Genomic DNA, 15,651 nt, shown 5'->3' with positions numbered 1-15,651 from the left:
ACCTGGCCTTGCGCTCCTGCAGGTCTTCCCTCTGCTTGGAAAGCCTATGCTCCTAGTCTTCAGTGAGGTGCTTCTGCTGAGCCTCCTTCTCGGTCAGATCCAATTTGAACTGATCCAGCAGTTTTGCCAACTCTTTCTCATGGTGGCTGCTTAGCTCCAACAACTGCTTCCTATTGGGACCCTAAGGAGCCCGGGCAGGCAGGGGAGGAGTGGGTAGGAGGGGAGGGGAGGGGCAAGTAGGAATCGGTGAGGTGCCCCTCGAATGAGTGACATCAACTTGGTCATGCCTACCCAGTCACATGACCACCTAGCCACACCGACCCAGCTGGTCATTAAGCAGATCATATTAGTGGTCCATGGGATTTAAAATTATGAATTTAGTGGTCCCTGAGGTCCAAAAGGTTGGGGACCCCTGTTCTAGTGGAAGGGATTTCAAACTTTTTCCAGCCACAGTACCTGTTATTTAAAAAAAAAAAATTCCCACAAATCCTGATATGCAGAACGACAGAGTGGCACTTATCCCCCCCCCTCAGTTTAGGTAGGCTGGAAAGAAAATATCAGTCACCTAGTACAGCTGACAGATGAAGCTGATGCATTTAGTAAACCCATCTAGGTGTATTAGATATCTACATCAGCCCATTTTATACACTTCTCCCTCTCTAGATGGTTTCACAGAAATTGCCTGTCTAAAAATGAGGGAGAGTGGTTTGTCTGTGATAACATGAATGGGGGCTGTCTATTGTCATATGTGGGATACTTGCCACTATTGGAAATGCTGCTTTGCAGTTATATTCTTTGCAGTTATATTCAGGTGTGACAATCTGCTTGTCAAGTTGGGCTCTAGGGAGTAGATGGGGTTGCTGCTACTAAAATGGAATCTGTGGATGACTTTGGAGAATGAGGGGAAGAGATGCTGCTGAGGAAACAATCAGGAGAGGCAGAAGCCCCCAGGCTTAAAACTTAGGAAGGATGCACTCTCATAGATCAAGTAAATAAAAATTGTGGCCGGAACATTTTACTTTCAATCAATCAAAATTCAGGTGCTTGGCAACTATTTATGTTGGTTGTAGCATCTCTGCTTTACACGGTCCTCATTTTCTGCCTTCCCAGCCGGATTTTGACAAGCAGTCAATGGGGGAGGCCAGATTCGCTTAATGACTGTATGAGTCACTTAACAACTGCAGTGATGCACTTAACAACTGCAGCAGAAAAGGTTATAAAATTGAGTTTGTTTCACTGAACCGTCTTGCTTTAGCCAATTGGCCATTCTTGTCCCAATTGTCGTAAATTGAAGACTACTTGTATATGATTAGAAAATGATGCTGTTGTATTTATATGTGCAAAGCATTTTGAAGAACTATTTTGCAACATTTGGCAGCACATACAGAGGTCCTGTTTTATAATTGCTCCTGCCTATTGTAAAACATCTCTTTGTTTTGTACAGCCCTAATGTATGCTTGTATATTTAGTGTGATTCAAATTGGTATAATAAAGGCTTGATGAAATGGCCATTTTTTCCCCTTTCTTTAAATTACTTTTTAACCTACTCTTCAAAATCTTTTTTTCTTTCCAATGAATTAGTGATACGGGTGCTTCTTTGGGTCTATATGTCAAGCTCATTAGTATCTTGCATTTGAGATAATTGTGATTAATTAATTACCTCTGGTTGCTAATTGACTATTTTTTAAGAAATTACTTTCAAGCAGTATATATTAATCGTCTGTATTATCACTTAGGTTCTTTACCTAAGTGTAGTGCAGTGTGCTCAGATAATTTCATTATTTTCAAATTATCCTAGGACAAACTTTTAGAAAAGAAGATTCTGGGTTTAAAAGTATTTGCATGCATGTGAATATATATCAAATTTTAATACAACATCTGTATATGCATATGCATACACATACATGCATATTAATTTTATTGTTTTAGATAGGTATTTAGTATTTATGTTTCTGCATGTTTTAGAAACATGAGGCTTCCATTTCACTGGCAGACTGCTTAATGCTGTAAGCCTGTGCTCACTTGCCTGGGCATAAATCCCATTGAATTTAATGAGATTTACTTTTGGGGTAGGCATGCACAGAATTAAATAATTAATCCATAATGTAGTTTTACTTAGCCTGATGAATCATCTGTTTAAGATTTCACCTCTTCACATTGCATTTGCTTTTAGCATCAGTGAATGAAAACCATGAAATGTACATGAAGGATTCTATGTCTGCTGCAGAGGTTGGTACTGGCCAGTACGCTACAACAAAGGGCATCTCTCAAACAAACTTGATAACTACTGTGACGCCAGAGAAGAAAGCAGAAGAAGAGAAAGATGACGAACAGCTAAAAAAGAAAGAAGACGAAGGCACTCCAGTTTCAGCAATACGGCACGATACTAAGGTATAGTTTTATGTTTTTATTTTAATTCTATCAACTGAGCAATATTAGAAATACCACACAATTTTGGTGACAGAAAGCATAAGAAAGTCGTGGCAAATCACCAGTGTTTAGTAATAAATAATTTGTGATTCTGTACAGTAGCTTTTTTCTGACAATTTTAAGATGAACAGTGGCAATTTAATTTTATATAGAGAACATGTTTCACTTTTGAATATGCTACCGGCTCTACCATGTAAATAACACTTTTCATGAATTACTGCATTTTATTTGCCTTTTTGAATTGCTTTTCAATTATTTGTCATTATGAGTGCTAACTTCCTTTTTTCCTGATCTTAGAATCAGTATTTCTAGTATAAATTAAAGTAGAGAGCATATTATTGTACGTTTTGCCGTTCTATTTCTATGTTATTGTCATAATTCATGTGAAATTACTTTTAACTCTAGATCATGTTAATTCCAGGTCTCCTATTATCAAAAAAGTTGACCTATGGGTAGACCTTCAAAAAATATTATACAGAATGAACATCTATGACTAGAAAGATTAGCTTTACTCCCACATCCCTATATAGCAGAGGTCTCCAACCTTGGCAACTTTAAGACTTGTGGAGTTCAACTCCCTGGCTGAGGAACTCTGGGAGTTGAAGTCCACAAGTCTTACAGTTGCCAAGGTTGGAGACCCCTGCTATATAGTATGTTATATATTTTACAGACACATATATAGTGGCATAGGAGTCAATATACCTGTATCACTTAGTACAATAAATTCAGTGTTTATCAAGGTTTGGGATGTGAGTCCACCCAGTTTGGACATTTGAGTCCAATAATTTAAGGCGTTAAGTACCCACTGTGTTTCAACATGCTTTTATAAAGATATGCAGATTTACTTTTCCATAATCCTGCTTGTCACATATTTCTCTCACAACCATTGTTTTTCAGTAGTTTTGCAGCACACCCCAGATATAGTTGGAATACACTCTTTCTACAACAACGCAGCTTGAAATAGGCATCTTTTGTGAGTGCGGTGTTGGCACAGGACAGACTTACCCACAAAATTTTGTCCTTCCAAACTGGAACCCCCAGAATTCCCAATCATCATAGGTAAAAGCTGAGAACTGAAGAAGTTAAATTCAAGTGCCTAGGTAGGAGAGACTTCTGGATAGGTATACATTATCACAGCAGTTACTTTGGTTATTGCAATATCATCGCAAAATGTATGAATTCACACTTTTTAAAAACTTACTTAGTTGCTAAAAGGACTTTTCATCTCTAAATAAAGGAAATTATTAAAATAAGCAGAAAAAATTATTCAGCATTGCAGTTGTCATTCAATTATAGCGGTGTTTCTCAACTTTAGCCATTCTAAGATATATTGGTGGAGAATTCTGGGGGTTGAAGTCCAGACAACTTAAAATTACCAAAATAAGAAACACTGAATTAGTGGCTAAAAATGAAGAGTGACATTTATAGTTGTAAACTACATTGCAAGAACTGTCTGGCCGTAACAATGCTTTTTGTATCCAATTGAATGCTCTTTAATTTTTTGGGCAATTAAAGTTCACTAAATGATAATAAATAGGAAATATGGTATATTCTAGGGATTATATTTCTTCAAATGTAGATGCAAACTTTTGTCACCATGATGTTTATTTTTGTTTTTTAAAACTCCTACTAGAATTGTGTTGGAATATAGAACTTCAAATAAAGGTGCTTAAGTTACAATAAATAGATACCACAATGTAATAATTATGTCTATATTATTAAGGGATAATGAATAATACAAGAAAAGAGGTTCAGAGAAAAATATACCAAGATAAGTAGTAAGAAACTAGGAGATAAATATTTTCCTATATAAATAGGGATTTATATATTCCATTTTAGGACCCAGTCTATGATTAGTTTTATATAACTGCAAATATCTTCAAGTGTGACTGTATCAAAATATATGTAAACTTTGGACAAGGCCCACACCTGCTCACTGGTTTCAATCTCTGTCCTGAAACGTGTCCTGAACTGTAGAGATAGAATTACAACAGCATGGACAATATTTATCTTCCAAATATTGTTAAATCACCTGTTAGCAGACCTAGCCAAAATAATCAGTAGTGAGATATACTATAATTGCAACATCTGGAGAGTCACAGATCACCAGTTCCTCGGTAACAGGAAGCACAGCTTAAACTCCTTCAGAAATACTACTTGCATTGCAGTCAGTGAGCATTATTTCTTCATACTATTTGTTTGTTTTTGTTCTATCGATAGGAGTTCTAGAATTTTATTGGAAGATGTTAAGGATTTTTAATTAGAAGATCAATTGCAATGGACATTCTGAAATATCTGAAAATCAGTTGGATCAATTTATATCTAACCTCCCATAAACATTGTTTCTAGAGTATTGGATGTGTAGGATTACTTAAATATTTAAATATTTAGTTTCTAACTTTTGTCTTCTGCAAAGGAGTTGCTATCATGATTTGAAAAATATAAAAGATTAACAACAATAAAATAATCAGTCAGGACAAATGTTCACAGTACTTGAAACAGCAAAAACCAGGAAAAAAATCTAGCAGCAAATAAAGCATTTGCTGAAATTTCTACTTTGTGGAATACATGTGAACAAGGTAAACCTAATTTCTTTGGGAAGGGTGTTGTTATAGACAGTATTTTTACTTGAGACTATGTTTGTGCATATTTCTTAGATCAGTGCCTTGTAGTCAAATGGAGCAACTTACCCTAAAAGACTGTCAGGTTTTTATCAAAAAATAAAATAATTTTCCCACTATCAAAGTCCCAAGTCATTTAGAATTTTTAACCCAAACTTTGAATTCCATTTATAAATTAGTTACAAAGATAATTTATGACATGGTTAGTAATCTCCATAAATCAAGGACAATCCAGAAGGAATAAATCTAAACGATAACAGCAACAAAGAAAGAGAAAATATTTGCTACTATTTATTAAGTCAACTAAATTTTATCGTCAGCATTGACAGTCCTGGTTGAGAAGGCCTCTTGAAATTCTCTATAATGCAAATAACGCATAAGCTTTCTTTTTAATTATTTATTTGTATTCCATCATAATTATTTTGAACAAATGACTGTAAGCCGCCCTGAGTCTTCGGAGAAGGGCGGGGTATAAATGTAAACAAAAAAAAAAAAAAAGGCAGTGTACTTATCCAACACACCTTCCTCCTCCTATTTTCCCCACAACATTAACCCTGTGGGCTGGAATGGCTGGGCTGGGCTGAGCTGAGAATGACTGTTCCAAGATCACCCAACTGGCTTTCTTGACTAAGGTGGGAGTAAAATTCAAGATCTCCTGGTTTTCAGTCTGATGCCTTAATCAGTAGACCAAAAGCATTCCCCATGGATGGAAATTTTGAAAATATTTGTTCTTCATTATCCAGCTGCTGTTTCACAAAATAAATTAGGAATTAAAATAATAAGCTAGGAATTACTAGAATAATAATTCAAGGAGCAAATACAAAACGCTATGTTTATATAGAATTCCTGTTCTACTGCTAGCAATGATTATTAAGCTAGTGGTGAATATTATCTTCCATTAACAATTTTTAACAAGATATTGTACGTGCCTGAATCTAAGCATAATTTGAGAGATTCAGACACAGATGAATACGGCCTATTAGTAGGAAAATTCTGGATTCGTGTAAAAGAAAATATCCTGTATTCCTATATAGACTTATCTGGAAGCAGATCTATTGCAATAAATATACCTTGATGTAAATTCGTTTTTATAAGGATGGCTTATTATTTTTCGGGTAGATCTTGTTTAAAACCAAAGGGATTTTTTGCAATCTTAAATCCTTTTGTTTGCATTCGCTATCTAGGACACTACAATTCATTCTTAACCTCCATTCATTTTTCTCTAATATTCAACATTCTGTAAAGGTAAACATGAGTGGTTGTCAGTAGGCCATGGAAGAAGACTTACTTCCTTAGGTTTTTATTTTGTTAATCCTAAATAATTTTTGCTCTCGTTTTTGTAATTAGTGGTCCAACTTTAGTAAGAGATCTTAGTTAAATTTGTAATAGAGGAAGGAGTTGCTGTTGTTTTCATTATAGCAATATATGGTATTACTGTAGACACACTCCTCTGTGTTCAAAATATTATAGAAATATGTAATGCAAAGTCTTCTCCCAAAATTGTGGGGAATTTCTGGTTAAAGACTCAGAATGTCACAAAGAAAGGAATCCTTTTTTTGGAAAATAAACTTGAACTTATGAAGTATTACTTGTCCTTTACTCGTTTGCATCATTGTCCTCTTCAGTTTCCATATCCATTTTACGATGGTGATCAAATTGGGAAAATGATGGCAGAATGAGTACTGAACCACAGATTTAAAGTCGTGGATTCAGAGAATGACCGACTGTTTAGCATTCCTGCTCTTTTTTGAAATGCCAGATTATATCTTTGGAATGCCAAAGAGGAAGGTACAATGAGCTGAAAAGGGAATGGTATGTGTTAATACCAGAAAGAAGCATATAGCCTATATAGTTTCATTCTTTTGCAGGGTGATTTTAAGCCTTTCAATTTGAGAATTTCCAGTTTGCAAACTTAATGTAGCAATTAAATGTGTATGTTGGACTTTTTAAAATAAGATAATTAATAATGTATTTTAATAGATGAGTTGACTTTGTATCTGGCTGCCCTCATAGAATACAGCATGGAAATTGGTATAATTAATTCAATTAAACTTGTTCTTTTAACTTTATGCAATTAACTTTTATATACAGAGGAAATTAACCAATTATAATTTTCTTTTTGTCCTTTTGCTCTTGCACTTGCTATCTTTTCTTTCATCAGCCACTTTTGCCTGGCATTGATTCATTAACCCCCTTGCCATCCTCACCAACTGGTCACTTTGCATCTTCAACAGAACTCCATAGGAGGAGGTGTAAGGAGAATAGTAAAAAAATATTAGATGGTGAATCATTAAAAAACATCAGTGAAAAGCACGATGAGACCGATTTGAACTTCAGCAGAAAAGGAAGAGCTTATTCTGTTGAACGTGACATGGCATTTAATTATAAGCAAAAGGCCAGAAAAGGTGGAACATTATTTTCTTTCTCCTTGCAACTTCCAGAATCCTTCCCTTCTCTCCTGGATGATGATGGCTATTTATCCTTTCCAAATCTGTCTGAAACAAACATCCTGCCACAAAGTGTGCAGCATTTCCTTCCCATTCGCTCACCTTCCCTTGTGCCTTGTTTCCTTTTCATCTTTTTCTTTTTGCTTTCTGCTTCTTTCTCTGTACCCTATGCTCTCACTCTCTCCTTTCCCTTGGCTATGTGCCTCTGCTACCTGGAGCCCAAGGCGGCCTCCTTGACTGCTTCACTTGAAAATGACCTGAGTGACAGTTCAGACGAAGAGGTGTGTACCTCGACACAGAACACACTTTTTTCGTGTTCATTGTTTCAGTCCTAAACAGTGTTAGAATGCTGCACCAGTAGTCCTTTCAGAACCACATTTTTGTCTGTGCTGATATGTTCAGATTTTTTTTTTAATTTTTGTTGTGTTGAGAGTGTAGCTTGAGCCCAGGGTTAGGCACAACAGAAAGTGTATAAGATGATCACTTTTACAAATTGCTCCAAGGTAATGGAAGTTTCAAATAGTTTATTTGAAATACAATCCTGAGTTGTGGATTTTCAGCTGTAAAACGAGAAAGCATTCTGCTTGTTTATTGCTCCTTGAAAGTAAATAGTTTTTATATAAACTTGCATCCAGCTCAAAATTTATAACACTAGCTAAATAGGAAAATGAACTTCTAAATTACCTTTTATCCTTAAAAGGAATTTAATGTAAAAAATTTGTGTACTGAGAAAGAGAAGATCCAAACTGAATTTCTTGGAACAATCCCATCTGTTGAAGAATAGCCGAGAAATTGTGTCTAACATTTACTGCAGCCCACAAAGCCGCATAGATGCAGACACAGGAGGAGAGCACAACTGGAGGGTGTTTCAATTCTGTATTTCCCTTATTGCCTGACTTATTTATTTGCTTAGAGCATTTAATAGGAGTTATAATCAAAGTGAAGAACATGCTTAACCAGGTTTAACAAAGAAGTTTTCTAGTCTAGTGATAAATCTTTTATAGGATCAGTGAAGCCTAGTTAGGACAAAATACTGTCTCCTAAATCCAAGCTAATTCTTTCTTCTATAACATAAAATTTGAAAACTGAGTTGTACCATTCAGTGAATAGTATCAAATGTATAAGATGCAAGAACTTTATAAGCATCTTTTAAGTAAATCACAAGTTTTTGAATAGAACCATTTGCATTTTGCAAATTGTTTAATTAGAATTACCAATCAACCCAAATAATAATTTAAAAGCATATTTTATTATTCATTACAAAGCAAACTTGCTTGCCAGTAAGTAAAATGAAATCAATAAGATTTATTCTAAATAAAATGTAGCTGGGATGGGAGAGGATGAATTTTCTAGTTTGTTTGCTTTAGATTGGCTTGGTTCAGATGTAGTGTCAAATCATGATTTGGAACTATGCAGTTAGACTTGTGCTTGCTTTAAATTTTATACCAATTCAATTAATTATTTTGTTTGTATAGAAATTATACTGTGCCTTAATATTTGCCAGTTCAGGGCTCTGTATGCCAAAACACGAGTTTTAGATTAACAAACTAGTTGGCAATCCTGGTTGAAAGGTATCAATATTGTAACACCAAATCATGTTGTTATATATGAACCAAGCTTGTGATTAGATCAGGACTAGCAGTTGTCTGCTAAATTACACCGAATTGTGCCTAATCCAGGGTGCTTCTCTTGTTTGGACATATTGCATGATATTTTCTTTTGAATCTTTGCATGTCTGCATTACATCAGCAAAACAAAACACAGCAGTTATGAATATAATGAGCTAGGAAAAATATCTGCTTTTAAATTCCAGCAGTCGTTCCAACAGACTTCAAGTTGGTCAATGATCTAGTAATTATTTGCTTTGAAGGGAAAGTCCCTTAAAGCTGCTTAAAATCTCACTTTAAATTTCTGTGTTACCTCCATTTCTTGAATCCATTTGCTTGGGAGTACAGCCCATTGAATTGAATACAGTTTACTTTTGAAATAGATACATATAGCATTGTGCAGTAAAATTCTTTGCAAGAGCAGAAGGAACTCCATTCTAAGTAATACATGTAAATAATAAGTAAATATTTTGGATTTGAAAATGTTCTCTGATGTAAAAATGCTTGAGCAATCTAGAATTTTAACTAGCAACTAGCTAGCAACAGCTATAACTCTAGATGCAATTTGTGAGTTGCCTCTAGAGTTATAGTTGGTGAAAAGACAAGACAGGAAATGTAGGGTCATAGTGATACGATGGCACATAGAGAAAAAGAGATCAAGATAAACTGCATAGGTATGCCATACGTTCCTTGCAATTTATTTAGGATCCGTACAGTAACCTTAAAGTTAAAACATTCAAGTGCTATCCTAATTAACAGGCAAGTATTATTTTGGACTGAAGAAAATCTTTAATTGTTACCATAACAAATTAATTGCTAACTGCAATATATCTTTATTTAATAGGACTTATTCCCAAGTAACTGTACCATTTTAGTTTTAACATTAATTTTAATTTTATACAATCACTGAATGGAATGTCCCCCCCCCAAATTAATACATTGATTTAGTTATTTTAATGAAATTGTGACATACTTTTATATTATTTCTTTGAAACTGCTGTCTTCATTCTTTATGCTGTAGATAAATTTGACTACATTTTCCTTTGAATAGGAATTAAGGGAGTTGTAGTCCAACATTCACACTGGTTGTTATAAGTATCACCATAATAAATATATCAGTGCAAATTTTGTTCAAAGCAACTTTAACAACTGTTCTCAGTAAAGTAAAGTAACATTTCATGTCAATAAGCACATTTGGATTTGAGATCATTTCATTGATCATCTCACAAAATGGCTCCCATTGAAAAGGGAACTTAGTTTGTTTACAAATAATTGCTTAGGAAATCATTCTGGACTTGGCCGGTCATAAAATATTGTAAATTAAAATTAAAAAAAGAAATAAATGGTAAACTGGTAATGCAGCCCCCCCATGCATCCCAGAAGATACTTTATAGTTGCTAATGTTCCTGTCTCAGTGCTATCCTAGTCTTTAAAAAAGCAAATAATGCAAGAACTGGTGTTGGTGATGTAGTGTTTCTCCTTGTCAAATACATGTGAATGTAGGTGTAATCCAACCCAAAGCATTGTGACCAAAAAAGGAATAGGCTGATTATAATTCTGGTTATATACTTCGAGTAGTCATTTTTATATTTATACATATGAATGATTTACCAGCACAAAGACACTACTAGGAACTCTGTAGCCAAGGTGCATGTTTGGTAGAAGTGAGCCCTATGTTGCCAAGCTTCTGGATGCAACTTCCAGTCTCTTTTCAATTCCATAAAGAACAGCATGGCACTTAAGGTACCGTGTCAGGACAAACTTTTGCTAGGGGAATGGAAGATGTTCATAGGAGTGCACTGATGAACTTTTGAAAATCCCTAATTATGGGTAAGCAACCTGTTCTTTTGCGTATTCGCTGTGTATGGGTAACTAGCAGACTTACTTTGATGTGAGGCTCATACTTCTGCTAAGAAAAAATTGTAATGTCTGCAAGTATTCCCCAAAATGTATCCTTATGCATTTGAATACCCAAATACTGATGTGTTGTGGAATGTATTTTGGCAATAGAACCAATAGCCTGGATAATGATAAATTGGTATCTTGAACACAATGGGTAAAAAAAAACATTAGAAGGTTGCTTTTTCAATACTGAGTAAAAGAGAAGGGAATAGCAAAATGATACAATTTTATCTGCATAAAAAGCCAGAGCTCACTTAATTTTATAAGGTATGAAGGGCATTCATTCAAGCAAACATAGGAAAACTTTAAAGACATAAGAGAGGAGTTCCTACACAGTTTGTAGTACAGCAAGCCTTCTAGTAAGAATGATAGGCTAGCAGGAATTACAGTGTCAGTTTAGTGGTACAACGCCTGGATGGAAATCCTGAGATTCCCTGTAAAATGGAATATTGTGCTACAAGTTATAGCATATCTTCAATAACATAAGAAAACAGGATCCGAAAACATAACTTTCTAGGTCATATTCATACTACAAAGAAATCTTCAGTAAAGATGAGGAATCATAAAGCCTTGTGGTAGGAAGAAACTGGGTTACTGTAGAGAAATTATTCCTTCCATGGCTGAAAGAAAGCATTTCCCAGGGATATTTTGGGACAGATTACTGTTGCACAAATGTAGTGAGCATTTTAGGGTGACACAAAAACATCTGCCTGAGCACATCACTAAACAGATGTAATCAAACCAAATGCAATCTACTTGCTTGTACAAATCAAATAATTTCTGGAATGAACAAAGTGAATTGCAATGGAGACACAGGCTAATGTTAAAACTACAGCAACAAAGCAACAAAAAATGTAGATTCCATCCATCTTTTATATAAGAAAAGCTGGTGTACCGATGGTTGCCATTTAAACTGTATGAAAATTGAAAAGCACTGTAATGCATGGACAACTTTGGAAATGATAAAACATCCGAAGAAATTGATAAGGAAGCAGTGATCCTTTGGGGATTAATTGCTCTTGATAGACTAGATTCTGCTTTCAAACTTGGAAGGATTCAACACTGGATAAGAATGTTGCTGAAACAGGAGATACTAAAAAGATAAAGAAGAAATCACCACCAACATAGGTTGGCAGAGGAGTGCCAAAAGAAACAGATATAGGTAGTTGAAATATACATGGGGATTCTGAACAGATACAGCCAGATCACCCTTCTGGATAAGTGTGGCTAGAACACACTGGCATCATTGTTAGCTTATATATTACAAAGACATGATTCAGTGCATCTCATCTTCTGGGGAAAGGCTAAATTGGAAAAGTAAAGAAAATATCTGAATGGCAGAAACTCAGTTTGCAGAGTAGTGGCGGAAATGTGGAAGAACTGGTGTTGCAAAAAAAATTAAAATTGACACATGTAGTAAGAACCTATGGTGCCAATGACAAGCCCCATGGGCACAAAAGAGATGGACGTGAGTTTTTCTGGAAGCCAGCCAGAAGAGTAACAAATTGCAGTCATGTGACAGCAAGACACTGCAACCAGTCATAAATGCAAGTTGGTTGCCAAGCATCTGAAATGCAATCAGGATTGCAAAGGAAGATGTGGCAGTCATAACCTTGAGGATAGAGAGTCATAACCTAATGGTCTTTACGCAACTGGTCATTAAGCTAGGACTTCCTGTAAACATAATGAATGTGATACTTCTTTTTCCTGCATTGAAATAACAAGAGAATTAACCTAATAATGCTGCTGTTCATGGAGGCCTCACAGAAGAGTGAAGGGCCAGCAGCTACCTTGGCCAGGGGTCTAGTCAACAGTGGGAGGAAGAAGATGGTGAAGGTCAGTAAGGATGGCAGAGTACAGGGCAACCAAAATGGTAGAGATGAGTGGGTGGAGCGGATTGAAGTTCACATAGCAATCAAAAATGCAGGCAGGCTGCCAAATGCCCAATTTTTCAACACATGACTGTGGGGATGCTGCAACAGCTGTAACTTTGAGGACCAATCATAACTACCATTTGTTCAGTGACATTTTAACTTTGAACAATCACTGTATGAATAGTGATTAAGTGAAGACTACCTGCAGGTAAACTGTTTCATCAATTTAGTGATTGTTATTGCAACCCCAAAGATGAATTAATCCAATTGCATGTTTAATATATTACATCATTTGCTCATGAAGAGTTTCAGAACAACTGTAGAAGTAGGCGACCTGACACTATCCAATTGTGTAGGCTTTCAATTCCTATATGTCCCAAACAGCATGGCAAGGGATTGTGTAGTTGTAGTCCAAAACATTTGGACTGCATGTTATCTATCTACTTATACAAAATAACCACTCTGTCTTAAATGAATATTTTAAAACATATTTCAATCCTTTGGATCATTGTATAGCTTGACTTTTTTCATAATAACCCCATTCAATGTTTTATACATTTATTTTAAAGTATTTTTTAATCTCTTTGTTGTTCATTTTGAGACAGTATTAATAAAATTAAAGTATTCATGATACATAATTAGGATGTATCAATGCTGGATGGTTAATGCTGTGCTTTGTTTACTTTGATCATTTGTACTTTCTAAATGTTACTTAAAATACATTGCTATGTTTTATAAACACTGATAGAAAATATAGATTTACATAACAAAGGATTCTCTTGCAGCTAGATCATTTCAATGTTGAGAAATGTTAATTCTGTTCAAGATATAGCTAAATTCGTTCTGTTTGTGTGTTTGTTAAAACTTTGCTAATGCAGACAGCCTTAAAACCATGTGAGAACAATCATTTGTGCAAATGAGATAAAGTCAAGGAACTGTTATAATAGATGTGTTTATAGATTTTCCTTCTCTAAATGAACAAATTATAGAACAATATTTTTATAATGTCTCATTAAAAGTACTGTACAGGGCTCCCCGAAATTATAGAGAAGTGCAATTTTCACATTTTGTTGCTTATTAAAGTCAGTGGCTCTCTTTAGAAAAATTAAAGAAAAATATCTTCTTGTTCTGATTACGTTTTGTTTGGCTAACCAATCTCGAAGATGGCTTAATTGGTGTTCCTGCACATTGCAGAGTATTGTTCTAGGTGATCCTTGTGTTCCTTCGAGCTCCACAATTTAATGATTCTGTGTAACACAAAAGCCACTACTTTGTACAGTGTGCCTTGATCTTAATGCTGTCTGATCTGTTGTTTTGGATTATGCTTCTTTTAAATTATCATTTGTCTAAAAAATGCTTAAAATGCAACTCACGAGAATGTAGATTTGACAATTCAACCTATGATTTTTTAAAATTACAAATTGGGTTTATTTCTTATTCTTGCTTTCTTCTTGGAACCTGGTTATATAACACAGACTGACAGTGAAAGAACTGACACTGCAGCAGATGGTGAAACCACTGCCACAGAGGTGTGTACCGTTGCTCTGAATTTGTTGTCAAAGAATGTATTGTGTACCATAGTTGATACCCCTTAGTAATGAAAGCACTGTAGGATTGAATTAGCCAGACAGATACTATGCAAGACAGACCCTCCCTCAAGTAACCAGGCACTATGCCATGTAGAGGTATGTCCTATGACAGTGCGTAAATAGTTTTCAATATGAAAACATTTTCCACTAATTTCAGTTATCTCTGTTCATATATATATATATTCTGGCGACTCTCAAAACATTTTGAGATAGCTTTTAAAACAGATGCATCTGGGTGGAGGTTTATGCCAGGAAAGGTTTCAATACTTGCATATGTTGTTCATTCGATAAGTATGAACTGTTTAAAAATATCATAATGATTATTATAGTCACTAAATGATTTTCATTAGTAAAATAATATTTTCTGGGTTTTTTTCCTACCTAAACAGTCAGATCAGGAGGAAGATAGTGATCTCAAAGCACAGGCAAGTGAAAGAATTCCTTGCTTTTTTGTGTGTATGTTGTCCTCCATGGCTAAACTGCTTGTGTTTATCATATTCCCACAATATTTACAAACATTGCTTAGGAACAGCATTTTTATATTCTTTGAATATTATGGTCCTCACATTTCCCTTTCTTTTTCAGTTTTTTCAGAATAGTCTGATTAAGCGCATACAGGGTGAAAATGTGTATATCAAACATAGTAATCTTATGTTAGAGGTTGGTATGGGTATATATTAGTGCATGTATTCTATGTGTGTTTTAAATATAGTGGCTAAGGTGTGAACTTGTATATGATGCATGATATGTGCATTTTTACTTGCTAATAAATCAAATGTAAAGATTAGGATTTTCTGTTACACTGTTTTTTAGAACTCTGTTGCATAGGTATATAGATTTTTTTTCCCTGTCTCTTTCTGGGTTGGGTGCAAACTATGACTGCCCAAAAAGTATTTGATGCTCACATGAATGAGGACTATTTTACACATTGCAAATTGAAGTGTGCCCAGGAAATGTTTTCCACCTACAGAGCAATGTACAAAGCACAGGTGCTCATGAAAGTATATTAACGTAGGCTCAGTCGCCAGGGAGTTTGGATTGGCTGGCAACCTCTAACAGGAATCCTACCTGGTGGCAAATGCTCTTGCCACATTGTTATGTGTGAAGTGTCCTAAGAATTTCTGTACACCTCTCCTTTAAAACACCAGTTTGCCAAGAGTGTTGTGTTAGTGCTGTGAGAG

The 15,651-nt window shown here is 35.2% G+C and overlaps 1 protein-coding gene across 6 annotated transcripts in view; it reads left to right on the top strand.

Moving 5' to 3' along the window:
- Nucleotides 1–15,651, top strand: part of EPB41L3 (erythrocyte membrane protein band 4.1 like 3) — a 158,458-nt gene that overhangs the window by 129,354 nt on the left and 13,453 nt on the right. For 5 of the 6 annotated variants that reach the window (XM_058177308.1, XM_058177307.1, XM_058177309.1 and 2 more), the window contains exons 12-14: nt 2,174–2,391; nt 14,357–14,410; nt 14,860–14,895. In XM_058177308.1, coding sequence (XP_058033291.1) covers nt 2,174–2,391; nt 14,357–14,410; nt 14,860–14,895 — 308 coding nt within the window. Of the gene's footprint in view, nt 1–2,173; nt 2,392–14,356; nt 14,411–14,859; nt 14,896–15,064; nt 15,131–15,651 lie in introns of all 6 variants that reach the window. The other variant, XM_058177310.1, reaches the window with a different exon arrangement.

Source organism: Ahaetulla prasina, chromosome 3, assembly GCF_028640845.1.
Source record: "Ahaetulla prasina isolate Xishuangbanna chromosome 3, ASM2864084v1, whole genome shotgun sequence".
Lineage (NCBI taxonomy): Eukaryota > Metazoa > Chordata > Lepidosauria > Squamata > Colubridae > Ahaetulla > Ahaetulla prasina.
The sequence above is the reverse complement of the archived record's forward strand: the minus strand, read 5'-3'. Positions and strand labels throughout refer to the sequence as shown.